Here is a 25,620-nt window from a genome sequence, read left to right as displayed (position 1 = left end):
CCGCTGGAACCGAAGTGAAGTTAGGAGAGACCTCAGCCCTCCAAGAAGCAACAGCCTCATTCTCAAAGTTCTCATTCTCCAGAGGTTTTCAAAAATTGGGATTTCTGGACAGAGAAGCCAACTGCCCTCATGACCCGTCAGGGCTCAAAAGGCCCCGGCATCTGCCCTAAGGCTTGCTGCAAGTGATCATATGACTTTTATGCTTCGTGGGGAGGCTGAGCAGCCCACCCTCACCTGGTGCCGGCCAGGACCAGGTATCTATGATATTTTTCATCCTCTTGTCAACATCTGTAAAAACAAGGCTCGCCAAGGTTTGGCATAGTTAAGTAACAGAGTCAAGGTCATGTAGTGAAAAATCAGCATGGCACAATTCAAAACTATACCTGAGTCTGGAAAGACACTAAAAATCTTACTGAGGGCTTCCTGGTTGTTCAGTGGTAAAGAATCCACCTGACGGAGACACAGGTTCAATCCCTGGTCTGGGAAGATCCCACATGATGCACGGCAACTAAGCCCATTTGCCGCAACTATTGAGCGTGTGCTCTTGACCTCAGGAGCTGCAATTACTGAGCCCACGTACTGCAACTACTGAAGCCCATGCACCCTAGAGCCCGTGCTCCACAACAAAAAGTCACTGCAACAAGAAGTCTGCACACCACAGCTAGAGAGTAGCCTCCACTCGCCACGACTAGAGAAAAGCCCATGCAGCAGAGAAGACCTAGCACAACCAAAAAAAAAAAGAAAAAGCAAGCACTACACCTGAGGCAAGACTATGAAGCAAGAGGGAAGTTTTTTCCCTCTTATTTTACTCTTTCTAAAATGCTTCATTTGCCCCAGGGAGCTCCTATTACCTTTTAAATTTTTGAACCTATTACGGGTTATCTGGGATTAAGACACTTTTTAAATGCTACTAAGAAGTTGGGTTTCCCTTGTGGCTCAGCGATAAAGAATCCACCAGCTAATGCAGAACACATGGGTTCGATCCCAGGGTCTGGAAGATCCCTTGGAAAAGGAAATGGCAACGCACTCCTGTATTTTTGCCTGGGAAATCCCATGGACAGAGGAGTCTGGCGGGTTACAGTCCATGGGGTGGGAAAAGAATCCAACAGGACTTAGCGACTAAACAATAACAAAGGACTAAGTTACTAAATGAATAAAACTATATTAATCTGCTGCTAAAGGGGATGCTTCTTTGACTCAGAGAAGGTTAGGGATGCAGGATGACCCAGACCTTTTAAACAACTGCCCAGGGGCTCCCACCGAGACTGGCCCCGTCTAAACTTTAGAGAACAGCAGCAGGCACTCGAAGCACCAAGTTTGGTTTGACTCCTCACTGATGAAAGTGAGCACTGTGTGCAGATGGTTGAAGAAAACCAAATCTGAATGCCCTGTGCATAACATAAAGAAGCTGGCCCATCTCTTCCAGGACCATTCCCACGCTTCAGCTCACAAAACCCAGACGGTCTTCCTCAGAAGCCACTTCTGCCCTTGGCTCCCCGCTCAGCTGGGCCAGGGCTCTTCAGTACTGCTGCTCTGAGTCTCCCACCTGGGGTTTCCTGTCTCCATGACACACAACCCCTTCTTCTTCCCCTCTCTGCTCAGAATCCCCTCCCCAGATTGAAAAGACCCTGAGTTGTAAACTCCGGGAAGGGTGCCTAGAGCCTAGGTTAAGATGCCCTGCATCTGGCACAAGGATCCCCAAGGGAAGGGCGCTGAGTCTACGCCCCGCCCACCTCACCCAAAGCTCACCTGTCTCAGGTGAGAGCCTCAGGGGGCCACTACCACAGCTCTCCTGGTAACCGTCAGTTCTCCTCGCAGCCCAAGCTCAGGGTGCCTGGGAACCGTCCAGCCCCGAGAAAACCAAGAGCAAACTGCACTTTCTTTGACACAACAGAATTTCTCACTTCTCGCCAAGTCCCAGCGTCCCGCTGCGCAATCCCACCACCGTGGCTGTGGAAAAGAGGCTGGGTCTCCATCACGTCCCCCAAAGGGATACAAAGCTGCCTGGGGCGGAGAAAGGCCCCAAGACCCAAGTCCCTCCCGCGGGCTTCCTGCGTCCGGGGATTAGGAGGCACAAAGGGCCGGCAGGCAGAGGGCCCAGATGGCAGGGGCAGGGGCTAAGCCGCCGACGTAACGCGCTCCGGCCCCCGCGGGCGGAGAGAGGGCCGCTGGGGGTGCGCGTCGCCGGCCTCTCCGGCCAGGCGCCTTACACGTGGGGCCCGGGGTCCCGGGGCTCCGTCTCCGCCCGCGGTGACCCTCGCACTCTGCCGGGCCGAGCACCTGTTCCTCGGCTCTACCAAGCCAACACGATTGTGCAAGCCCGAAACCCAAGTTCTGTCTGTGATCGCCGGCGGATCGGGCACGGAAAAGTTCCCAGCCGCACTTTCTACAGGTGTCTGTCTCCCAGACGAGCGGAGCGACGGGATCCGGGGCGAGGCGAGCGGACCCGCGCGCAGCCCTCCCCGCCCGGGGAAGCCAGGGGTCCCGGCCCTCCCCGGCCTTCCCGCTCCGGCCGGCGGGCGCCCCGAGGGGAAGCCTCGGCCAGGTGGGCCCCGGCCCGCACTCACCTGGAACCCCAGGCCGGCCCCCGCCCGAGGCCTCCGAGTCCTCCTTCAGCCCCAGCCACCGGCTCCGCACGCTCCGCCGCGGGCCCGCAGGCTGCTAGGCGGCAGTCTCCTTCCTGCTCACCTCCGGAGCGGCGAGCAGGGGGCGGGGCCGCCACTATTTACATAAAGGGCGAGCCGGCCCTGAGCGCCGGGCCCCAGCGGCCCCGCCCCCCGGGCCTGGCCCCGCCTCCGGGAGTCCACGGCCGTCGAGGCGGGGTCCCCGCGCCGGCGCCCTCGGGGGGGCGGGGCCGCGCTCGGGCCAATCCGCGGCTCCGTCCCGCCCGGGGGCGGGGCCCCAGCCCGCGTGAATATGCACGAGGCGCTGTCGGCCCGCCCCCAGCCTCACCTGCGCGCACCTTGGACCGCAGGACCTCCGCGCCGCGCCCAGTGTCCCGCCGCCTCCCGGAGGAGGAAATAGTTCCCGGAACGCGCGCCTGCCCCGGGCTACCTCCCAGGACCGGCTGCAGAGGGGAGCGGTCCCTCCCACGACCCGGCCCCGGGCTGCCCCGGAGGGAGGAGCAAAGCCCTGCCTGCTCTTCCTGCATGCGCCCAACCCTATCAGGGAGGGGGGCCGGTGGACACAGGGCCAAGTTTCGGGACCGAGAGCTAGGTGCTTTGGGATCGGGCGTCGCCGAAGCACCTCCTCTCCGGGCGGGCCCCAAGCCTGAGCCCTCCTCCGAGTCGTCGACAGCGGCAGCAGCAGCAACCGGGGTTTTTAGCACAACGAGGGAGGGCAATTGGAACGACGAGAGGGGAGAAGAACGGGGGGTGGAGGCCAGGCCAGAGGCCTGGGCCGTGGATGGCACGCTCCACCGCACAGTTTGAAACGACTAGCGTTCGAGCCACGCTGACGTGGCGCCTCTCCGCCGCCCCTCTACCCGGAGCCGTCTGCGTGGTGTAGTGCCAACCTCCCACTTCGGACTACCTTTCAGAAAGCTAAACTAACTAGAGGTCAGTGACTTCCCGGAGAAAGGCTTGGGGTCGCATTTCTGCCCTCCCACAGGCTGCTCCTAGCTCTTGCACCGGAGAAAGCAGCGCTGTGGGTGGGGAGCGCCTGGGGCCCAATTCCGAAGGATGGTGGGGTAGGGAGGACTCTTCCAGTAAATCCAGCTACAGCAGTAAAAGGATATATATATATATATATTTTAATGGCTTTGGCTTTATCGCATGAAGCAGGCACACTCTCATTTAAAGGCACAGAGTCTTCTCTTCTGCCCCACCTCGCTGGCCTCTTGGAATCTAGTCCTGAATTCCAAGGGGATTACTGCAAGGCAGCAGTCTCAGACCTGGGACTTAGAAGCGCTGCAGCGGCCAGGTAGCGGGGCAAGGCTTTGCTCTCCTGTGGGCATCAGACACCCAAGGCCAAGGCCCAGACTAGCCTCTGAAGCTACAGATCAGAGTCTGGGTGTAGGAGGCAACTGCGATGGTCCCTGAGAGTGGACAGTCCAGGTCCCCCAGGGCAGACCCCAGCTGGGTGGTCAGTGTTCCAGATCCCTGGGCAGCGTGAAGTCCCTGAAGCTGTAGAAGGAGATGTCTCCATGATCCACCAGGGCAAAAATCAGAGGGACATCCCCACTCTGGTAGGACAACCGCTTGAGGGTGCAGAGGTCTGGGACCAGCTCATCAGATCTGCAAGAATCAAGGTTAGACTGAGACCTGGCCAGAGCCCACCCATAAGTTTGGGAAGCCAACCCTCCTAAGCTCCCAGGGAAGGCCGATGTATGACAGGAGTTGGGGGGACGAGAAGTCTGGCCCTGGGCTCTCCTGTCTGCAAACCACATGGCTCTGATTTTCCAAGTAACACCCAGGGCCCTGGTAGGGTAAGGAGACTGGGAATAGTGAGGGTCTTGCCTCTCTTTTAGCCCGGAAACCCCTCATTCACATCCTTCTGCTGGCTGAGCCTGGAACTGAAATGGCCCAGGAGAGAAGCTACTCGAAAAGGACAGGAGAACTGAGGATGAGGACGCTTGGGTTCCCGTAGCACTAACTGGCTGTGTGACCTCTCTGGACCACTGGTTCTTCTCAGGGACTGACAGATTAGCGGGGGGCATGGAGGGGGCATCCACGTGGTTTACAAGAGGACTCGCAGCCACGCTCACTGGTCTCGTACCCGCTAATGCACAGCCGGACATAGGGCTTGCCAGGGTTATTCTTTCGGAAGGTGGCCACGGCGTCAGCCTGGTAGACATCAAAACTGATCTCCAAGCCCCCGGGCTTCTCCAACAGCCTGAGGACAGAGTGAGAAACCTTAGGAGACAGGGGCACTCCTCTCCCACCTTTTCTTTCCATACCACCTTTTTCCTCCCCGTTTCAGGGAGCAGCCTCCTCCAGGGAGACTAAGGAGGAGCAGTGACCCTATCTCAGAACCGGTGGGATAAATCATCAATCTACTTGGCTCTTACTCCTGCGGATATACAGGAGTATTATTACCAGGGTAGGGGCCCCTGAAATGATCCCCCAGCTCATGCCCAACCTCAGGAGTCAAATCCCAGCTGCCAACTCCTGCTGGCGCCCCAAGTACTATAGAGGTGGGCACTACCTGGAGACTCACCGGGCACCTCCTTCAGCAAGGTGTGTTGTCTGCAGCACAGAGATCTGCTGAAGGACTGAGGCTACAAGGACGGTGAAAACAAGGCGCTCGTGAGGAGAGTCGACCATCCAGACTCCCTGACATCTCTGAATCTGCCATCTTGTTTGGGGTTGCCAGATTTAGCAGATTTTTTTTTTTAAAGTATAGGTATGTCTCATGCATGGAGAAGGAAATAGCAACCCACTCCAGTATTCTTGCCTGGAGAATTCCATGGACAGAGGAGTCTGGCGAGCTCCAGTCATGGGGTCACAAAGAGTTGGATACAACCAGGCGACCAACACACACGTCTCATGCAATATCTGAAACATACTTATACTTTAAAAAAAAAAAGTTATTTATCTGAAATTCAAATTTAACTGCTCTGGCAATCTCACTCTAGTTCCTTACAACACACCACATTCCCATAAGGATTGTAGTCCTGAATATATTAGCACTGTTCTTGTCTTATTCTCTACTCTTAACATGTAGGGTATATAGGAGATCTTCCTTTCATTCGGCCAACATATCGCCCCCTTGTTCCCCTCTAACAGAGGTGGGAGAGCACAGGACCACAGCCATCCACATGCATCTTGTTTATGATTTTAAGGATGCGGTTGTAGTTTACATTCCTCCTCGCCTCTCCTCAGGCACCGACCAGGCTGTTTCTAAACCTTCCCAGGAGCCTCTTCGCTGCTTCCTGCAGTGGACAATCCTGTGGGTTCCACTCCACCTACCGCTCTCTCCTCCCCCATCTTCCTTAAGCCTCCATCAGCTGCAGTCAATGCACGCCGCTTTTAAAGGCATGTAATCCCTCAGCTGCCCGTGGCCTATGGCAGGGTGATGTGGTACCTGGGGAGTCGGCGCGATCGGGACTCAGCAAGGGGGTGACAGGCTGGTCCCACAGGTGTGGGGGGCGGCTCTGGGTCTTCTGCAGGTGCCGCCTCTGCAGCAGCTGCTTGTACTCCCGCCAGCTGGAGCAGCGCTGTACCTGGGGGTCGGCGTTCACATCCTCGCGGAAGTGCTGGGCCTCTGCCTGCCGCTCCCGTTCCCGCCGAGAGAGCTTCTCCTTCCGCTGGTTGAGCCTCTGGCACCAGGACTCGGCGTCCGTCTCCCGTCCAGCCACGTTGGCCGGGAGCAGCTCAGGAGCGGGGGCGAGCAGGAGGGTATGGCGGCTGTCTGCAGCCATGTTAGGGAAGGAGATCTGCTCAAAGTTCCAGCGGGGCTTAGGAGCCCCCGTGACCCCGTCTTCTATTTTGCCATTCTCTGGGCTGCATTGCGCCCCCTCCCTGCCCAGACCAGGGCAGGGTTTCAGGGACCCCAGCAGCTGAAGGGGGCCCACGGGGCTCTTTATGGGGCTTGACTCCTGGGGTTTCTCCTCTGGGCGGCAGCTGTTCTGGTTCTGGGGAGGTGGGCTGCAGGTTGCTGGGCTCTCGGATGTCCCATCCATCCCCTGCAGGGGGTTCTGCAGGGCCTTGGGCTTCTTATTAAAGGACCTGAGGGAGAGGAAACGCAGCCCATCTGCTCCTGACTGCTGAGGTGCACATGACCTCCATAAGCCCTACTGCCTCCCTGAGCCCCTGCGGGAGCCATCCCAACCCAACTTTTAAGCCCAGGCATTCTCCAAGGTCCCGAACACCAGCACTTCCACAGAATTCTCCCTGTGGGGTGGCCACGCGGGGAGCATTACTGAGAGCTGGAGCTCCTCCTCTTCCTCTTGCCCTCCAGGCACTGGGCACCACCGTCCAAGTTCAGCTGCCGCTCGTAAGGGGACAGGACAGAGCTGTGGGTGAGAATGGGTGGGGGGCAGGCAACTGATCCACCTCCTCAGTCTGGTGCTCCCCTTGGAATGTGTGAGGAACTGGCCCAGAGTAAGTCAGCGGGCCAGGGCTAGAACCATAACCAAGGGCTGGAGCCCCAGGCAGACCCCACACAGAGTAATGGGGGAAGACACAGGGGCCTCCCTGCGCATCTTTGTCCAGGCCTCTGGGTCTCATCAGTGGTACCTTTGAACAGAGGTTCCCTGACACCAGGGCTCCTGCAGAGCCAGCAATAAATAATTAACACTGGTGAGAAAAGTCAGGAGAACTGGAAAACTTGGAAAATAAAGAAAAATGAAAATAAAACCCATGGATACCAAGGTAACATTTTGTTTCCTACAAACACACATATTGACTGTCTTTCTCCATATCTCTGTCAAAAATGACACTTTTTATATTCAACAATATAGTATGGCCCTTTATTACAGCATTCTTCCCTGCCAGGAGGTTTTCTTATGGCTGTGAGGCTGTACTGTCCATTATAGTAGCCCTAGATACAAGGGGCTATTTAAGTTAAATTTAAACCTATTAAAATAAAAAATTCCACACAAGCCACATATACTGGACAACACAGACAGAATATTTTTGTCACTACAGAAAGTCCTATCAGATAGTGCTGATCTAAGGGATAAACTCTAATCTGTGTGACCATGTTTTCCCTGTTGGGCTTATACGAGGTTTCCAAGATCACTGATTTTGCAAAGTGATGGTGTTTTGTGTAAGCTCCCCTCAACACAGGTTCTGTGGGGTAGTGCTTTTGTTCTCTGCTCTTCCTCAGCAGCCAGCAGAGGGCCAGCACCCAGTTAGTAGTCAGTGTTGGGCTTAGTCACTGGGGACTAGGATAAATTCGAGGGAACGAAGACAGGGATTTACCTTGGTTGGAATCGTCGAACCACATAGCCGAGTCTTTTCAGGTGGCTGAAGACCTCAAAAAAAGAAACCCGAAGTCAGACGTCCACTTATGTAAAAAAACTGTTCTCCAGACAGAAGCCATTCACCACACCCCCAGATTCCAAACCCTGCTACCGGCAGGACCATACTCTCTCATAAACACCCTCCCCACACTGAGGTCTCAAGTCTCTGAGTTGCTGTCTCTCACTGGCCTTACTCTGGGCACGAATGACAGCAGTTTCTTGATTTAAATGCAAATCCCCAAAAGCTGATAGCTGATGGACCAGGGAAAAAACTTAAGCCAGAATATTTTGATACCAAAGTTGTCACAAGTGAAGCTCCTGACTACAATACAGACAAGACAACAGAGGGGGTGGACATCCTGCCGCCCCACAACACTTCCAAAGATGGGTGGGTTTTTGGATGAACCACATGTTCCTCCATGTGGCCCTGCATCCATATATGAGCGATGTACGCAGGTATGCCCCAGCTTGCTTGATCTCTCAGTAGCATTCAACGTAGCCAAGCCCTTCTTCCTGAAAAGACCTTCTTGTGGTCTCTCTGATGCCCCCTCTCCTGGTTTTCTCCGTTGCTGGACACCCCTCACATCCGTTATCTTCCCCCTGACCTCCTCATGTTAGAGTGCCCCAGATTTCAGACACAGACTTCTACTCTGGCCACACCTCCCTACAGCCCAGTGGAGTCTGAAATATCCATGCCATCAAGATCTCCACATTTATGTCTCTAGCCTTGTGCCCCTCCTCCTCTCTGTTTTTCTTGGCACTCAACTCTGAAGTCAAACATCCATTTGCTTTCTTACCTATACATTACCCAAGCGCCCCCACTAGGACGTAAGCCCTTGTCAGTCTTGGAGCCTCAGCACGTGGCTTGTTGTGTAGTCACTAAGTTGTGTCTCTTTTGTGACCCCGTGGACTGCAGCCCGCCAGGCTCCTTCTGTCCATGGGATTTCCCAGGCAAGAATACTGGAGTGGGTTGCAGTTTCCTTCTCCAGGTGACCTACCGGGTCGAACCAGAGTCTCTTGCATTGGCAGGTGGGTTCTTTACCACTGAGCCACCAGGGAAGCTCTTGTAGGTACTTATAAAAGGTGGCTGATACCTGGTACTGCAGGAAAGTCACCGTGTCCTCAGTCAGCAGCAGCTGGTAGGCCTCTTGGATAGACAGCGGAAGGTCTTGGTGGAAGAGCTGGATGGAGCCCTGAAAGTGCAGCCCATAGCTCGGCTTGTGAACCCTCCCTATGGTGGCACGGCCAAGGGAGCAACTTCCCCACTCTGCTATCTGCGTGCTACACCCCCCACCCATCAAGGCAAGAATCAGGCCGGCCAGGAAGGGGAGGGGGGAGAGGGAGGCAGCATCGTTACTAACAGACTGGAAAGCCTGCTCCCTGAGTGACATTCTTGTCTCCTGCTCTAGAAAGCAGATTACAAGACTCCCCCCCAACCCACCCCCATCCGAATACTCGGTTGTAGATACTTTTTCCCCCAGAAGAAACGCCCTTCCGGTTCTTTGGTCACAATCCCCTCTCCACTCTCCCAGGGGCCCCACTCACACACTCCAGCAGATACAAGGCCTCTTCTGGATGAAGCCGCTGCCGGCCCTGCTCTGAGAAGCCCATGGTCTGCCAGAATTTACCCTGCGGGGGACCCAGAGCAGATGTCACAAAGGAGCCCGGGAAGGCAGAGTAGGCGGGTCCCCGGTCTCTGAGCCCCGCCGCTCACCGCAGGAGACTTCAACTCCACGAAGCCTTCTTCTGGTCTCCACTCGGCGGCCACCAAACTGCCCCTGGCGAGGAGCGGGGAGAGGGGTCCGTCTCAAGCCCACCGGATCAGACTTACGGGGTCCAGCCGCCCAGTCCGCCCCGGCTCCGCCCCCGCCCTGGCCCGCCCCTCTCACAGGCGCTCCACGCGCTCCTCGGCCAGCAGCTGCCAGAGCTCCTGGCGGCACAAGCGCAGCCGTTCGGCCTGGGCCTCCGAGCCGTCGGGGAGGAAGTCCTTGGGGCCATGCGAGCGCTGGGGCAGCTTCTGGGACCGGGAACGTGCGGCGAAGAGCTCCGGGGCACTGGGGGAGAAAAGGCCGCGGCGTTAGCGCCGCGCAGTCGGGGCCGCTCAGCCCAGGCTGGGGATCCCCGGCCCGGGTGTTCCGGGCCCGCTCCCGCGCCCACCCCGCGGCCACGGCTCCCGCCCCCCACCCCAACCCCGAGGCCCGGCCAAGCCGCACCTGAGCACGCGCCCGGCCGGAACCTCCACTGAGGCCGACTCAGGCTCGGGATCCATCGGGTGGGGCAGGACGCTGCGCGCGCACCGCCCTGCCCCACCCCTCCCGCCCCGCCCACCGCCGGGAGTCCGCGCGGCCCTAGCGCGCGCGGGTTCCACCGCCGCTCCCCGGGGCTCCTGTCCACCCACCTGCTTCCCACCTTCCTGGGTGTCCTGGGTCCTAGCGCCCGCCGACAAATATGCGCCGCGATTACTAGGGGGCGGAGAGCTTGCTAGTTTCTGGATTTGTAGGAGCTCCCCCTCTCCTATCCCCCGCCCGCCTCTGGGGCTCCTCTCTAGTAGTTCTCGAGAAGGCTGGCGTTTGAAAGCGTCGTATGAAGAGTTATAAGCGTGACCCTCCCCTCCGCAACCCCGGACTGCCTAGTCCGCACCACCCAGGCTGGACCGGGAGGAAGGCGGGGTTAGAGAAAGGAGAATGCTGGGTTCCCCAATTCGGCTTCGCACACTGAGGGCCACCACGGGCCGCCAGGTGCAGACTATGGGGGCCCGCAGTTCCTTCAGATCCTTCTGTTGAGTCCCTGCCTGCGGGGCTTCCAGGACTTGGGGGGGCGGCGGGAGGCGCTGTCCGACCCACGACGGTGCTGAAGCGCCACCCCAGCCGGTCGTTAGCGCCTCCCGGAGCCTGGGGTCCTCGCCGCCGCCGCCTCGGGCCGTCCCCACACGGCCCGCTAGGTGGCACCATCGCTCCGACCAGGGGCCGTCGGCCTGTGACTTCGGGTCGCGGGCGGAGGTCGCCGCGGGAGTCCCGGGAAGGACGAGGGGCGAGAAAGAAGAAAGGGGGGGCTCCCCAAGTGGGATTCCTGGGTCTCGATTCCCGGCCCATCACATCGCGTCCTCTCTCGCACCCCGTCACACACACGGTGTCTCTCCCGTCCTTCTGAACTCCAGAGCCCCGGGTCGCGCCCGGACTCCAGTCTGGACCGAGGCTCGCTCTCTAGTCCCCGCCCCCTCCCCGCCCCCACCGCTTCACCTGGACGCATGCGCGGACGCTCGAGCCCGGGGAGATGGGGCGGGGCCTCGCGCGGACCGGGGCGGGGCCCCGCGCGGATCGGGGCGGGGCCGCAGCCTTTGATTGACAGCCCGGCTGCGCGGCCGGGACGGTCCCTCCGCTCCCGATCCGGTGGGAGGGAGGGGGGAGGGGCGGGATTTCCTGCGGGAGGCGCCGAGCCGGCCTTGGAAAAGGAGGAGAAAGGGGTGGGGGGGGCAGTGGGAGCCGCCGTCCAGGGGGCCAGGGACCGAGCAGGACCGGCCGGACCCCCGGCGGGGCGGCTGGGAAAGGTGAGACTGCGGGGCCTGATCTGGGGGTCAGCACTCTTGAGGGCCGGCACAAAGTAACTTTTCTTGCGGGATCCGCGGGCGCCTTCATCCGTCGGGTCTTTCTGTCCTCCTCGCGCCAGTACACCGTCTCCCCGCATCAATCCCTCCGGGCGCTTGGCCCTCCCGGTCCTTCTTGCCGCTTTGTTCCCCGGTCGGCCTGGGCTGGGCTGGGTTGGGGGGTTGCGCGGCGCTGGACTGGCATTCCGGGGGGCGGGGGAGCCAGCCCGACCCCATGCACTGCCAGGGGCGCCCTCCCCCAATGTCGGGCCGCGGGCTTTGAGCTGGAGTGCCATCTGGTTTGGGCTTGGGACTTATGGGGAGTAAGAGGACCCCAGCTAGGGCCCCAGGCCTGCCGCGGGTCTCATGCCACGGGACTCGGGCAACAAATTCTCGGCCACTGAGAAACTGACGTAAGCTTTTCTAAAGTGAAGTCGGGACTGTGGGACTCAGATTCAGGCTTGGGAGGCGGACAGCCCCATTTAGCAGCGGTACCCCAGCTCTCATCTCTGTTCTCTGCCCGGCTGTTTCTTCATCCCGCACTAGGGGTGAGGATAGGTCAGCAACAGGTGCTGTAAAGCCTCACTGTCCTGCAGGCAGACCCTCCGCCAGAGATGGGGGGCCATACCTCCCCACTCCACCTTCTGAATTCATAAAGAGCCCTGGGGCTAGGGCTTCCGGTGATCAGGGCAGAGCCTAGATGGGGAGGGGTGACCCCTACCAGTCCGTCTGTGCCTGACCCTCCCAGGCCCCACCTTCTGGCCCACCACTTGTCTGTGGGTGTCAGAGCCTCAGGCTGTGGAGAACAGGCTGCTGGCCCGACCTGCCCCCGTGCGTCGTGCTGCCAGGGCCCCTCCTGCCCCGGGTTGAGGTGCTGCCAGGTGCCCTGGGGCCTCGGTGACTCAGCCTCCCCCTCCCAGAACACCCCCTCCCGGCCTCCCAATACTCCTCTCATGCATGGCGGCTCCCTCCCGCTTAGAGTGGCTCAGCCCCTCCCTTGACTCAGAAGGGCAGCCAGGGTAACTTGGGGGCTCCCTGGAAGCCCTGTCCTGTTCTTTTTCTGAGCCCTGCTTCTGGAACCCTTACAGACCCAGCCTTCAGCAGACCCTCAGTGGATCACACCTTCTCCAGACCCCCGAGACCTGGCCGCCCCTGCTGCCCAAGGCACGAGGGAATGCTGGCTTCTCTCTGGGTGAGCACCGGTGCTCCTGAGCCACGTCGGGAAGATTGGCGCCCCCAGTCCCGGCCCATTCCTGGGCTGTCGGAAGCTGCAAGCTGATATCCGTCCAGATTTCCACACAGCCTCCACCCCCTCAGAGATCAGCTTTCCTGCTTGTGGCGGCAGCTCACGAAGCACCTTGAAGGAGTACCCGTCAACGCCTACCAAGAAGCCCACTGCCTGGGACACCAGACACACTGCCCACCACCGGACGCCTGGCCCTCCAAAGGGCCAAGGGATGGCACCCTGACACCTCAGCTTAGACCAGTTTCCCTGCCTCTGCCCTGGACCCCTGAGCCCTGAGTCTAGCCCAGGGACCAGGAAGGATGGGTCGAGAACAGGACCTGATCCTCGCCGTCAAGAATGGAGATGTGACTGGCGTGCAGAAACTGGTGGCTAAGGTCAAGGCCACAAAGACAAGTGAGTACTTGGTGGGGTGACTGTCTACCTGGGACCCTCCTCTGAGTGCCAGGCTATAGAGAGAGGCCTGGGGGGAGTGGTCACTCTGATCTGGGTACTTGGGGTGGGAGTGCCTCAATGTGGGAACGTCAGAGAGGAAGTTGGGTCCCCCTTGCTGTGTATCCTTAGGCAAATCTCTTAACCTCTCTGGGCCTCAGTTTCCTCACCTGTAAAGTAAAAGGGTTGAAGTACATTCATTCTAATTTTGGGGGAGTGCCTACTGTGTGCCAGGCTCTGTTCTATGCTCTGAGCTCTAGCAGTGAACAAAACCAGCCCAAATTCCTGCCCTTGTGGATTTGCCTTCAGCAGGTGGTTTTTCCAGTGTGTTCTTTGGAGCCATGGGGTTTCTGGCAGTGGGTTGGGAAAGACTGAATAGGTAGCGCTCCACCCCTGGCCCCTCAGTCCAACCAGAGCATCTCTGTGTTTTTATCAATTTGATGACAACATTTGTGAGATAGCTTTTTTATTATTATTTAGTCACAGCAGTGGGACACATTTATTGTGGGCTCCTCTGAGTGTAAGATAGCTTTTTAAAAAGAGAATTCTGCTTAAAAGAGGGGTTTTCCTGGTAGCTCAGCTGGTAAAGAATCTGCCTGCGATGCAGGAGACCCCGGTTCGATTCTTGGGTCGGGAAGATCTGCTGGAGAAGGGATAAGCTACCCATTCCAGTATTCTTGGGCTTCCCTGGTGGCTCAGCTGGTAAAGAATCCGCCTGCGATGCGGGAGACCTGGGTTCAGATCCCTGGGTTGGGAAGATCCCCTGGAGAAGGGGAAGGCTTCCCACTCCAGTATTCTGGCCTGGAGAATTCCGTGGACCGTATAGTCCATAGGGTCGCAAAGAGTTGGATACGACTGAGCAACTTTCACTTTCTGCTTAAAACAAAGTTCACATTATCTAACCAGTTACTGAAGCCTACTGGAGGTTGTGTGTTCAAAGTTAATTTCCTGAGAGAGAGGTCTCTCTGCAGCCTGGTGTCTCTAGTCGATAGGGCTGTGAGGGCTCCGTGTACAGGTGGCCACACCTGACTTCCAGCTCCTGAGTACCCCTGCAATGAGACCCGCCCCCCCCCCCAAGAAAAGTAGACCTCTGGGCTTCAGGGCAAGCTCCCTGGACTGTCCCAGGAGGACACTGGACTTGTCCCCTGAGTTCCTCGACCAACAGGGACAGGAGGGGAGGGAGGATCCTTCTCAAGTGCTGGGGCTCTAGCCCCAAGACACAGCTTGGGCCTTGCACAGGAAGGAGTCCCCCGGGCTACCCGAAGATGTCTGATTATCCCCACCCACACCTGGGAGTATGGGTGCCCAAAGGAAGGATTTTAAGGGCCTGGGAGTTGTGCACATGTGTGAGTGCCCCCGCTTCCACACCAGGGCAGGACACCCAGGTTGTCGGGAGATGGAAAGGGTGCTCTCTGTGCCCTGGGGAAGTGGGTGCAGGGTGAGCCCAATAAGGGGAAGGTGCCAAGAAGGGCCCTAGAGACCCAAGAGTGGGAGCCACTCCCCTCCTCCCTGCACCTCGGTGTTGTTTTTGGCGATCTGCCCAGTGGGGCCTTGGCCTCATAGCCCTGGGGCCTCCAAGTGAGGCCCTCAGGGAGGCAAGTGGCTGGAGGCTGGGGGCGGGAACTTTGCAGCTGGGGTCCTAGGCTCTGGGAAGGTCCCTGGTGCTCGGGGGAATGTCTGTGGGGGAAGATGACCATTCCCCCACCCCCACCCCCAAGGGATTTGCACAGACATAGAGTCATAGGGTCCGGGGACTCCCTGTCTCTCTGGGACTCCCTGTCTCCTCCTCTCAGAGGGAAAGCTGGTGACAAAAAGGAGATCCCAAAGTGACCTTTGCAGACCCTAGGGCTCTTCCCTCATGGCTCAGTTGGTAAAGTATCTGCCTGTAAGGCTGGAGACCTGGGTTTGATCGCTGGGTCCGGAAGATCCCTGTATTCTTGCCTGGAGAATCCCACAGAGGAGCCTGGGAGGCTACTGTCCATGGGGCCATATTGTAGTTGCCTCTATTCCCTGTGAGACAGGTACTTCTACATCCACTTTACACATAAGGAAACTGACACTCAGAGAGGGTTAGTGATTTGCCCAAGTTCACACAGCTGTGGCGTGGCAGATCATACCACAAGCCCGAGCCCCCCTCCCTATGCTACTGCACTCGGCTGTCCATCAGAATCATCCAGGGGTAGTTCTGAAAGTGCCGACTCCCTGGTCTCCCCCAGAATTACTGAATCATCACAGATAGCCCTTGACTTTGGAGAACCAGAAAGTTCTTCAGGTGATTCTGAAGCCCAGAAGGGTGAAGGGAACTGCCGGAAGGGAGGCGTCAAGGGCTCCCTCTTTCCCCTCTGGGCTGGCTCGAGCTTCCTGGCTGTCCAAAGAGGGGTGCTCCCTGAGCCTCCTCCGTTGGGTAGCAGGTCACTGGGGGGCCGGCCCTCCCTGCCCGCCCGGGTCCTCAGGGTGCAGGTGCCTGGGAGGAGAGGGTGACCGATGCCCGGGCCTGGCCTCCGCCCTTCCTTCCTCCTCCCTGCTCTGAGCTGTCCCCTTCTCCGACCAGAGGAAATGGAGCGGGCTGGGGGTGGCCCGCTGAGCTCACATCCTCCGCCCGAGCCTAAATCAGGAGCGCGACCCTTCCACCCCCAGAGCCCGGGCCTGGGAAGAAGGTGGTGGCGCAGGGGAAGTGCCTGGAGCCGCTGCCAGGAACCTAGGACCCTCCGCCCTCCCCTCCAAGGTCCCCAGCCCAGTCACTCAGAGCCTCTCCCCCACCGCCTTTCCGGCCATTGTTCTGGAAAAAAAAAACACACAGAGCCACCCAGGCTGGCCCTACCCTTGTCCCCGTCATGTTGTCCTGCCACTCCCCGGAGGGGCTGCCTCTTGGCCGCCCCGGACCGTCCAGGCGGGCAGCAGGTGGAGGGACTTCCCTGTATTGACCTCCTTGCCCTCACCGAGGCCCAGAGAGGTCCTAGGGCTGGCCAAGGTCACACAGCCGGGCGGAGGAAGAAGAATCTGAACCATGCGCTTCCTGCTCCTCGGGCCTCTGTTCTGTCCACTGCACTGAGTGGTTCTGTGTGACGAGGACTTTCCAAGGGGTCTGCAGGATGGCTGGGAGCAGCCTCCACCCCCTCGCGGCGGCGTCACGCCTCGGCTCTTACCTTTCTGGTGCAGCGCCATTCGGCTCGGCCCTAAACGTAGCTGTCCCCCCTCTCCCTGTCCTGTGCGCCTCCTCGCTGCAGGCTTGGTCCCTCCCTATTGGAATGAGGCCCTTTTTTGCTGGGGTATTCAGGGGCCCACCGGGGCCTGGGGGGCAGGCCTGGACCAGCATGCTTGGCACTGTGCCCGGCTGGGTTGAGCCGGGCCTCCTCCTCCTCCTCCTTCCCGGCAGGGGTGGGTTCCAGCGGGAGGCAGGGGCCGCCTGCGACAGCACTCTCCTCTCCCTGAGGACCGCCGCCCCCCGCCTCCGGCGCCCTGGCTCACACGTGGAGCACACCTGCATGAACCCTGTCCCTGAGAGGGGACTGATCCGGTATCCTACCCCTGCCCCCTGTTCCTCTTGCCACCCCCTGCCCCGGGGCATGGAGCTGTCTGCCAGGAGCTCATGGGGTGCAGAGTCTGCAGTTCCTCCCCTGACAGGGGCCGGTGGGGGGAACAGTACCAGCTTTCACTGGAGACACCGCATCTCGGGAGTACGGGCTAACGTGTAAGGAGCGCTAAATGCTGATAGCTCCCGTCTTTCACGAGGGTCAGGCGTTGTACTCACAACTCTCGTACGTGGCTTCTGTGATCAGCCCGTTTTACAGATGAGGACCCTGAACTGAAGAGGTTAAGTGACTCTCCGCAGATCACACAGCGAGTGCCTGGCAGAGCCGGGGCATGGTGTAGGTCTGCATGATGCCACCTTCCCCTCTAGCTCCACTCAGGGATGCCCCCCGGGCCGGGCACGTGGCCCTTGGGTCCAGCCCTGGCATCCGCCCTCTCACCCTCAAGCTTCTGGCCCCTTTCTCTTCTCTCTCAGCCCCCTCGGCCCTGTGGAACAATGAGACTGGCTCCTCGGCCCATTCAGGCAGGAATGCTAACCATGCGCTCGTGGGCCTGTCCTTTGAGGGCACAGCAGGCCGGGGGGCCCCCATCTCCGCCCCCTTCGACTATAAACACGTGGGGCTGGGGACCCAGGGAAGCCAGGCCACTGCTGCAGCAGCTCCTTGCAGTCAGCGCCCTCCAGCTGATGGGCTGGGGTGGAGGGCCACAGGGACCAGACAGCTTGGCAGGCCATGGGACAGGTGCTTTTCTGCACTCCAAGAGGTCAGCGGAAGCCGAGCGGTGGGCAAGAGGGACCCTGGGTCAGGGGTGGGTATGGGTACCCTGACACCTCTGCTCTAACCCCCAGAGCTCCTCGGCTCCACAAAGAGGCTCAATGTCAACTACCAGGATGCTGATGGGTGAGTGAGAGCCCCCCCCAGTCCCTCTTGAAAACCGCGTGGTGGGGGAGGGGCGGGGAAGGATCAGGGGCCTGGAGTCCCTTTCCCTCTCAAACCCGGCCCTGGAAGCGTGTTCGCTGAGTGCTCTGGCCCGTCTGCCTGCGTGTCTGCCCGTGGGGCTGCCCCTGAGTGCAGGGAAGGGGCCTCTCTGAGGGGCCTCCTTGGGTCTGATTCCTGCTGGGCCCCATTTTCTCCCTGGAGGGTAGGAGCCCTGGGGCTCCTGCTCCCACGGCCCCCTCCCCTGGGCCCGCTGAGGGGGAGGCCAGACAAACAGGCCTCTCAGCCCAGACACTAAGCCCTTTCATGCCGCAGCCCAGCAGCTCTGCGCTCCCACGGCATGGCTGGCAGGGTGTGTGTGTGTCGGGGGCGGGGGGTGCGGGGGGGCGGCCACAGTGGGCAAGTAACTCAGCCACGCCAGCCCCCAGGATGAGTCTGCCCTGGAAGACCAGGATTTTGGGGGTGGAGACTGCTCCCTGACACCCCTGACCTGTGTCCCACCATGCCAGCTTTTCGGCTCTCCACCATGCCGCCCTGGGGGGCAGCCTGGAGCTCATCGCCCTGCTGCTGGAGGCTCAGGCCACCGTGGATATCAAGGACAGCAACGGTGAGAGCCCAGGGTACCCCCTACCCCAGACCCTGGGGTCACTGTGCCCCTGCCACATCACGGCAGTGCCAAGGCATGTGGGCATGGCTTCTCGGAGCTTGCAGACGCTGGACCTCGTCAGTCTTCACAGCCTACTGGGGTCATGGGTGGTACTGACAGCCCATTATCCAGCTGGGGAAGTTGAGGTTACAAGGCCACCAGATCCTCTGTGGTGGGCATGGTGGGCTTCTGGCTTCAGCCGGGCCTCTCCCTGGCCACATCTAGCTTCCTCTGGGTCTTCTCCCCTCCAGCCAGGGCTCAGTTCTTTCCCCCAACCCCAGGCCGTCCCAGGACCTCCCTCAGAAACCCGTCCCCTCCTGCAGGCATGCGCCCACTGCACTATGCGGCCTGGCAGGGCCGCCTGGAGCCCGTGAGGCTGCTGCTGCGCGCCTCTGCGGCCGTGAACACTGCCTCGCTGGACGGGCAGATCCCACTGCACCTGGCTGCCCAGTACGGACACTATGAAGTGGTACGTGAGCCTGCCAGCCTACAGGGCGCTGGGGCTGGGGGCAGGGGCCGGCACAGCGGGCCCGGCCAGACCAGACCCCTCACCCGGCTCCCCCCACCCCAGTCAGAAATGCTCCTCCAGCATCAGTCCAACCCATGCCTGGTCAACAAGGCCAAGAAGACACCCTTGGACCTGGCCTGTGAGTTTGGACGGCTCAAGGTGAGGCCTGCTGCCCTTGGGGTACTGGGTTCTGGGCGTGCGTGGGGTCTCTGGGGGGGAGGCCCTACCCAAGTGCCGGTTGCCGCAGGTGGCCCAGCTGTTGTTGAACAGCCACTTATGCGTGGCGCTGCTGGAGGGGGAGGCCAAGGACCCGTGCGACCCCAACTACACCACGCCCCTGCACTTGGCTGCCAAGAATGGCCACAGAGAGGTCATCAGGTACCCACCGGGGACCCCCCGGCTTCCTCCTCCTCTTCCTATGGGACTGATCACGTCCCCTCAGTGCCCTGCCCTGCTGCCCCCTTCACCCTGGCTCTGGATTGCTCTCCCAGCCCCCAGCGATCAGCTTCCTCTCCTTCCGTACCTGCTGCCCCCCACGCCAGTCACTCGCCCTCCCGTCTGCAGGCAGCTCCTGAGAGCCGGGATTGAAATCAACCGCCAGACCAAAACAGGCACGGCGCTCCACGAGGCCGCGCTGTACGGCAAGACCGAGGTGGTGCGGCTGCTCCTGGAGGTGGGTGTGGACCCCTGGTCACCCCGCAGGCGTATACGGATCCCCGCCGGGTGCCGGATCCAAGACTGGCTGGGGAAGCAAGAGGATTGTCCTGCATGGGTTGGGGCCCAAGTAGCTGGAAAGCAGACAGACATGGTTCGAGCCCCAGTTCTGCCTTTCACTGGCTGAGTGACCTTGAGCTCGTCCCAGAACAAATTTGAGCTTCCATTTCCTCGTGTAAAATATGAAAATAGTAGCTACTTCCTGGGTAGCTGTGGGAATTGGGAGAAGCAGCCAACCCGGTGCTCAGCACAGGCTGGCCCTGCTCTGTACACCTAGGGCGGGGTGGACGTGAACATTCGGAATACGTATAACCAGACGGCGCTGGACATTGTGAACCAGTTCACCACCTCCCAGGCCAGCCGGGAGATTAAGCAGCTCCTGCGGGGTGCGTGTGGTGGGGAGAAGACCCAGCCCAAGGGCTTCAGAGCCACTCCAGAGGGTCCCTGGGAGTGGAGGAGGAGCACATGTCACATTCCTGGGGCTGGCCGGGGGGATGCTATGGGGATGAGGGGGCAGGGACCTGGGGAAGGGTCATGAAGGGGCCTGGAGGGGTGGGAAGATGCCCTGCGAACCCTCAGATGACACCCGTCATCCTCCTTATCTCAGAGGCCTCAGGGATCCTGAAGGTCCGGGCGCTCAAGGATTTCTGGAACCTCCACGACCCCACTGCCCTCAACGTCCGGGCAGGGGATGTCATCACGGTGAGGACCTGATGTAGGCATTCCTCTGAGAATACAATTGGTTGCCGTCACTTACTTGGGCACCTGCTGTGGATCAGGATTGGTGTTAAGGTCTTTATTTGCACGATCTCATTGAACTTTTTCCCTTCTAAGTAAGGTAGGCATTCTAACCACTTCCTTTTTTAGGGCTGACAGAATTGAGGCTTAAAAGAATTAAAGTGATTTGTCCAGAGTCACAAGCTAGCCTGCAGTGGAGCTGGGGTCTGAACCCAGGCTGACTCCAGACTCTTTGTTTGCTCTGGAGGCAACCCAGGGGTTGGGCTGGATGCTGGCAGGGGCAGGACTGTAGGCCCACTTGAGCATCAGGGGGCGCTCCCTGGGGGGAGGGGAGGAGCTGGACCACGGCTGCAGGCTGGCCACTTGGCGCAGGAAGTGACCATGCCCCCCTGCCTGTCTGCCACAGGTGCTTGAGCAGCACCCAGACGGCCGCTGGAAGGGCCACATCCACGAGAGCCAGAGGGGCACCGATCGTGTGGGCTACTTTCCCCCGGGCATCGTCGAGGTGGTCAGCAAGCGGGTGGGTGTCTTGGCACCCCGCCTCCCCTCTGTGCCCACCCCCCTGCGCCCAGGCTTCTCTAGGATGCCGCAGCCCCCTGCCGAGGAGCCCCTGCACCCCCTCACCTATGGCCAGCTGCCCCGGGTGGGCCTCAGCCCAGACAGCCCAGGTACGTCCTCCCCGGGAGCGGGTAGGGCGATGCTAGGCACCGGCATGAGCGTTTGGCTCTGGCCAGCTGCCAGCCAGCTGTGGGCGGGGCCCACCGGGGTTCTGACCGCTTGGCTCCTGCCCCCACAGCAGGTGACAGGAACAGCGTGGGCAGCGAGGGCAGCGTGGGCAGCATCCGCAGCGCTGGCAGCGGGCAGAGCTCCGAGGGCACCAACGGCCACAGCACCGGCCTCCTTATTGAGAACGCCCAGGTGGGTGGGGGGTGGGGGGCTCTTGGGACGAGGGCTGGACCCCTTCTCCTCCCCTTCCCCTGCTCCCACTGCCAGTTCCCCAAACAAGAGACATCGCCTTCCCGTCTCCAGCCGCTGCCCTCTGCCGGAGAGGACCAGGTGCCTCCAGGACTACAGCCCGCGTCCCTGGCAGGTAGGAAGGGAGGCGGGGGCCTGGGTGGGCCAGGAGAGATGCAGGTGGGGCAGCCGAGGACTTGGCACCCCTGCATCCTGTCACCCTGAATGCATTTCTCTCTGTCCTTAAAGACAACCCGAACCACCGCCCTCTGGCCAACTATCGCTCGGGGGAGCAGCACTTCACCCAGGACGTGAGGCCTGAGCAGCTGCTGGAGGGGAAGGTATGACCTCCACTGGGGAGGTGGCTATGGGCCCAGAGGAGGGGGCGGGATGGGCCTCAGCATGGACTTGAGTTCCTGTTCGGACCAGGCCCCTGGGGTGGGGCTGGGGTTGATGGCGGGGCTGTGGCCTTGGCACTCAGCCCCCTCCCACAGCAGGCTCAGTACCGTTAACAGCACCCCCTCCCCCCAACTTGTAGGATGCTCAAGCCATTCATAATTGGCTGAGCGAGTTCCAGCTGGAGTGCTACACTGCCCACTTTCTGCAGGCCGGCTACGACGTGCCAACTATCAGCCGCATGACGCCTGAGGTCGGTGCCACAGCGGGAGGGCAGGGCAGGAACCCGTGGCCAGGGGAGGGGGCCTGACGGCATGACTTTGTGTGGCAGGACCTGACGGCTATCGGGGTGACCAAGCCTGGGCACAGGAAGAAGATCGCCTCGGAGATTGCCCAGCTGAGCATCGCCGAGTGGTTGCCCAACTACATCCCGGTGAGTGGGCGGCAGGCACGAGCTCCCACCGCCGGCTGAGCCCTCCTGGCTCGGGGGCTGATGGTGCGGCTCTTGCAGGCGGACCTGCTGGAGTGGCTGTGCGCCCTGGGGCTGCCTCAGTACCACAAGCAGCTGGTGAGCAGCGGCTACGACTCCATGGGGCTGGTGGCTGACCTCACCTGGGAGGAGCTGCAGGAGATTGGCGTCAACAAGCTCGGTGAGGACCGCCCTGGGCCTTCTGGCTGGGCCTCCGCGTGCCTCTGAGGGCCCCCAAGATGTTTCGGGGTCCAGGAGGGATGAAGGGCACCGTCTCCAGCCCCAGCTCACCCTACCGCCTCTATCCGCCTGCTCTCAGGTCATCAGAAGAAGCTCATGCTGGGGGTGAAGCGGCTGGCTGAGCTCCGGCGGGGCCTACTGCAGGGGGAGTCCTTGGGGGAAGGCGGCCGCCGGCTGGCCAGGGGCCCGGAACTGATGGCCATCGAGGGGCTGGAGAATGGGGACGGGCCCCCTGCGGCCAGCCCACGCCTCCTCACCTTCCAGGGCAGCGAGCTAAGCCCGGAGCTCCAGGCGGCCATGGCAGGGGGTGGCCCCGAGCCACTCCCCCTGCCCCCTGCCCGCTCCCCCAGCCAAGAGAGCATTGGGGCCCGCTCACGGGGGTCCGGCCACTCACAGGAACAGCCTGCCCCCCAGCCCAGTGGCGGGGACCCCAACACCCCACAGGAGAGGAATCTTCCAGAGGGCACAGAGCGGCCCCCAAAACTCTGTTCCCCACTTCCCAGCCAAGGGCCCCCGCCTTATGTCTTCATGTACCCCCAGGCCTCACCCTCCAGCCCAGCCCCTGGGCCGCCTCCGGGCGCTCCCCGGGCCTTCTCCTACTTGGCCGGCCCCCCGGCCACTCCTCCGGACCCCCCGCGGCCCAAGCGCCGGTCCCACAGCCTCAGCCGCCCTGGCCCAGCTGAGGGGGAGGCCGACGGGGAGGCCGAAGGGCCAGTGGATAGTGCCCTGGGCAACTACGCCACCCTCACTCGGCGACCAGGACGCAGCACCCTCGCCCGGACCAGCCCTAGCCCGACCCCAACGCGGGGGGCTCCCCGCAGCCAGTCCTTTGCCCTCCGGGCTCGCCGCAAAGGCCCCCCGCCCCCGCCCCCCCAAGCGCCTCAGCTCTGTCTCTGGCTCCACCCCGGAGCCCCCACCACCAGATGGAAGCCCGGGGCCCAAGGAGGGGGCCGCGGGGCCCCGGAGGCGAACACTGAGTGAACCCACAGGCCCCTCGGAGCCCTCCGGCCCGCCCACCCCAGCCGGTGCCGCATCGGACACAGAGGAGGAGGACCCGGGGCCCGAGGGGACACCCCCGTCTCGGGGCAGCTCAGGGGAAGGGCTCCCCTTTGCGGAGGAGGGGAACCTGACTATCAAACAGCGGCCCAAGCCGGCGGGACCCCCACCCCGGGAGACGCCGGTGCCTGCCGGCCTCGACTTCAACCTCACAGAGTCAGACACTGTTAAACGGAGGCCCAAGTGCCGGGAGAGGGAGCCACTGCAGACAGCACTCCTGGCCTTCGGAGTGGCGGGCACCACGCCCAACGCCCCTGCCCCCCAGCCCTCACAGACCCCCAGCGAGCCCCCCGCGGCCTCTCCCAGCCCTCCCCAGCCTGACCCAAGCAGCCTTCCCACCCCCGGAGCTCCAGCCCCTCTGTCTCCCAGCTCCCCGGCCCAGCCCCTCGGGCCCGCCCTGGAAAACAATCGGCGGCCCGGGGAGACGGAGCCCCCGGCTGCCCCCGCCACCCTCATCAAGGTGCCCGGAGCAGGTATGAAGCCAGGGCCTGCAGGGAGAGGGTGGCGTGGGCAGGGCCTGTGTCCGGCTCAGCTGAGTCACAAGCCAACCTCTTTGTCTCTGCAGGAACAGCCCCCAAGCCTGTGTCCGTGGCCTGCACCCAGCTGGCATTTTCCGGCCCTAAGCTGGCTCCCCGGCTCGGCCCCCGCCCGGTGCCCCCTCCAAGGCCGGAGAGCACAGGGGCCGCGGGCCCAGGCCGGGCCCAGCAGAGACTGGAGCAGACCAGCTCGTCCCTGGCAGCTGCACTGCGGGCCGCGGAGAAGAGCATTGGCGCTGAGGAGCGAGAGGGGTGAGCGTGCTGGGAGAACGGGAAACAAGGGCAGCTTCCCCACCCCCGAGTCCTTCCCCTAGGGTCTGGGCATGATGGCGAGGGGACATCGGTGTCATGGCAATCAGATCCTCAGGCGGGGGGGGGGGTCCCCACAGGGAGGGGTCACGCAGATCTGGCCTGCAGGCAAGTGGCACTTAAGAGGCAGGCGAGCTTGGACCAGTCACTTCTTTCTGTGAACCCCAGCGCCTCTGTGGGAGGAAGGGTCCGTGACTCCCATGACCTTGGGAAGTTGTGAGAAACGGGACGAGATGCACACCTGGTGCTCGCCCCAACCAGGCCCCACGCCCAGGGCCAGCAGGGTGCAGACCGCTGGCTCGTCTGACCTGGCCCTTCCCTGCCGCAGCGCCCCCGGCGCCTCCACCAAGCACATCCTAGACGACATCAGCACCATGTTCGACGCCCTGGCTGACCAGCTGGATGCCATGCTGGACTGATCTGGACCTGCCAGCGGCCCTCGGTGGTGCCCACCGCCACCTCCCGCAGCGCCCACTGCCTTTCCCCCTCAGCGCAAAAGACGCCCCCACCGCCCGAGCGGGGTCCCTTCTGCCGCCCCCAGCCTGCGGCCGTCCCCACAGCAGCCCCGTGCAGAGCGGAGGGGACTTTTCAGAACCTGACGTCTCAGCAAAGCACCCCCACCCCACCCCCAGCATGTCATCTGAGGGGAGGACCCTGCTTCTCGGACAGGGACCCTGGTAAGAGCTTCCTGTCCTGGAAGAGTGGTGGCCGGGCTTCTGGGGTGCCTTCTCTGTACCCCCCCACCTTCCCAGTGTCTCAAGTGCCTGTGCCAAGGTCCCCTGGCCGTCCACCGTGCGGTCCTGGCACCGAGAGGCTGGAGGCGGCAGTGCGTCTGGCCCGGCCCCCACAGGTGCGCACAGGACGTGTCAAGGGCCAGGGGTCTGCTCTCACTGTCAGCGGCACCCAGCCAGCCTCGGGCCCGCCCCTGCCTGCCCTCAGAGAGGCAAAGCTGTCTGCAGCGGGGCCGGTGGATTAACCGGTCCCTCGAACAGATCCCCAGAGTCCGAACGTTTCCAACTGTAAATGTTATTTTTTAAGCAGAGAGAAATGCGTATATTTTAAATGGAATTTATTCTATCTATAACTGCCTGTGAGGACACAGTGGGGGAGGGGCTTCGGACCACAGCGAGAGCACCCACTGCCCGCCACGGGGCTGCAAGCCTGACCTGCCTGGCCCAGGCCCCAGCTCTGTAAGCATTTAACCTCTTCCCCCAACTAACACCAATGAAAGTGTCATTCCACCAGACTGTGCTCTGTGTGTTTGGATGTGCGCCGTGAACCTCTGAGCCCAGGGGTCGCGCCTGAGCCGGACCCAAGCGCCCCCGCCAATGTGCAGGGTGGGGAGAAGGCCTGGGCCCCCCCATCTCACCTTCAGAGAGGGGCTCCCTCACTGGCCCAACCCTTGGGTGGGCCCTTTCGTGGCT

The 25,620-nt window shown here is 61.3% G+C and overlaps 3 protein-coding genes across 8 annotated transcripts in view; 1 reads left to right on the top strand and 2 right to left on the bottom strand.

Moving 5' to 3' along the window:
- Window positions 1–2,709, bottom strand: part of LLGL2 (LLGL scribble cell polarity complex component 2) — a 36,656-nt gene extending 33,947 nt beyond the window's left edge. For both annotated transcript variants that reach the window (XM_070389079.1, XM_070389076.1), the window contains exon 1: window positions 2,568–2,709. The gene's annotated coding sequence lies outside the window, so the exon portion shown is untranslated. The remainder of the gene's footprint in view (window positions 1–2,567) is intronic.
- A 1,016-nt stretch (window positions 2,710–3,725) lies between these two features.
- On the bottom strand, window positions 3,726–10,689 carry TSEN54 (tRNA splicing endonuclease subunit 54). Of its 5 annotated transcripts, none has more exons than XM_070389075.1 (11): window positions 10,305–10,689; window positions 9,796–9,960; window positions 9,621–9,684; window positions 9,452–9,535; window positions 9,001–9,099; window positions 7,866–7,918; window positions 6,863–6,955; window positions 6,025–6,668; window positions 5,158–5,218; window positions 4,717–4,833; window positions 3,726–4,235 (listed from the first exon to the last, which is right to left on the bottom strand). In XM_070389075.1, exons 4-11 carry the CDS (start codon window positions 9,515–9,517, stop codon window positions 4,085–4,087), a joined length of 1,284 nt encoding a protein of 427 aa, XP_070245176.1. In that variant the 5' UTR covers window positions 9,518–9,535; window positions 9,621–9,684; window positions 9,796–9,960; window positions 10,305–10,689; the 3' UTR covers window positions 3,726–4,084. The 5 variants fall into 5 exon arrangements, with proteins under 5 accessions (XP_070245176.1, XP_070245172.1, XP_070245173.1 ...); XM_070389071.1 differs by lacking the exon at window positions 10,305–10,689 and adding an exon at window positions 10,120–10,219; XM_070389072.1 differs by lacking the exon at window positions 10,305–10,689 and adding an exon at window positions 10,120–10,219 and having other exon boundaries at window positions 5,146–5,218; window positions 6,164–6,668.
- Window positions 10,690–11,303: 614 nt separating this feature from the next.
- Window positions 11,304–25,440, top strand: CASKIN2 (CASK interacting protein 2). The gene is given in 21 exon segments (XM_070389070.1): window positions 11,304–11,453; window positions 12,578–13,128; window positions 17,543–17,594; window positions 18,140–18,237; window positions 18,600–18,745; window positions 18,848–18,943; window positions 19,032–19,162; window positions 19,349–19,457; window positions 19,776–19,884; window positions 20,106–20,200; window positions 20,643–20,904; window positions 21,033–21,154; window positions 21,266–21,326; window positions 21,440–21,531; window positions 21,729–21,839; window positions 21,918–22,019; window positions 22,098–22,236; window positions 22,375–23,162; window positions 23,164–23,824; window positions 23,917–24,139; window positions 24,525–25,440. Coding segments are annotated over 20 exon segments (3,582 nt in total). The 5' UTR covers window positions 11,304–11,453; window positions 12,578–13,034; the 3' UTR covers window positions 24,616–25,440.
- Window positions 25,441–25,620: the final 180 nt, after the last annotated feature.

The sequence above is a fragment of the Bos mutus genome, chromosome 19 (genome assembly GCF_027580195.1).
Source record: "Bos mutus isolate GX-2022 chromosome 19, NWIPB_WYAK_1.1, whole genome shotgun sequence".
In the NCBI taxonomy this organism is placed as follows: Eukaryota; Metazoa; Chordata; class Mammalia; order Artiodactyla; family Bovidae; genus Bos; species Bos mutus.
The sequence above is the reverse complement of the archived record's forward strand: the minus strand, read 5'-3'. Positions and strand labels throughout refer to the sequence as shown.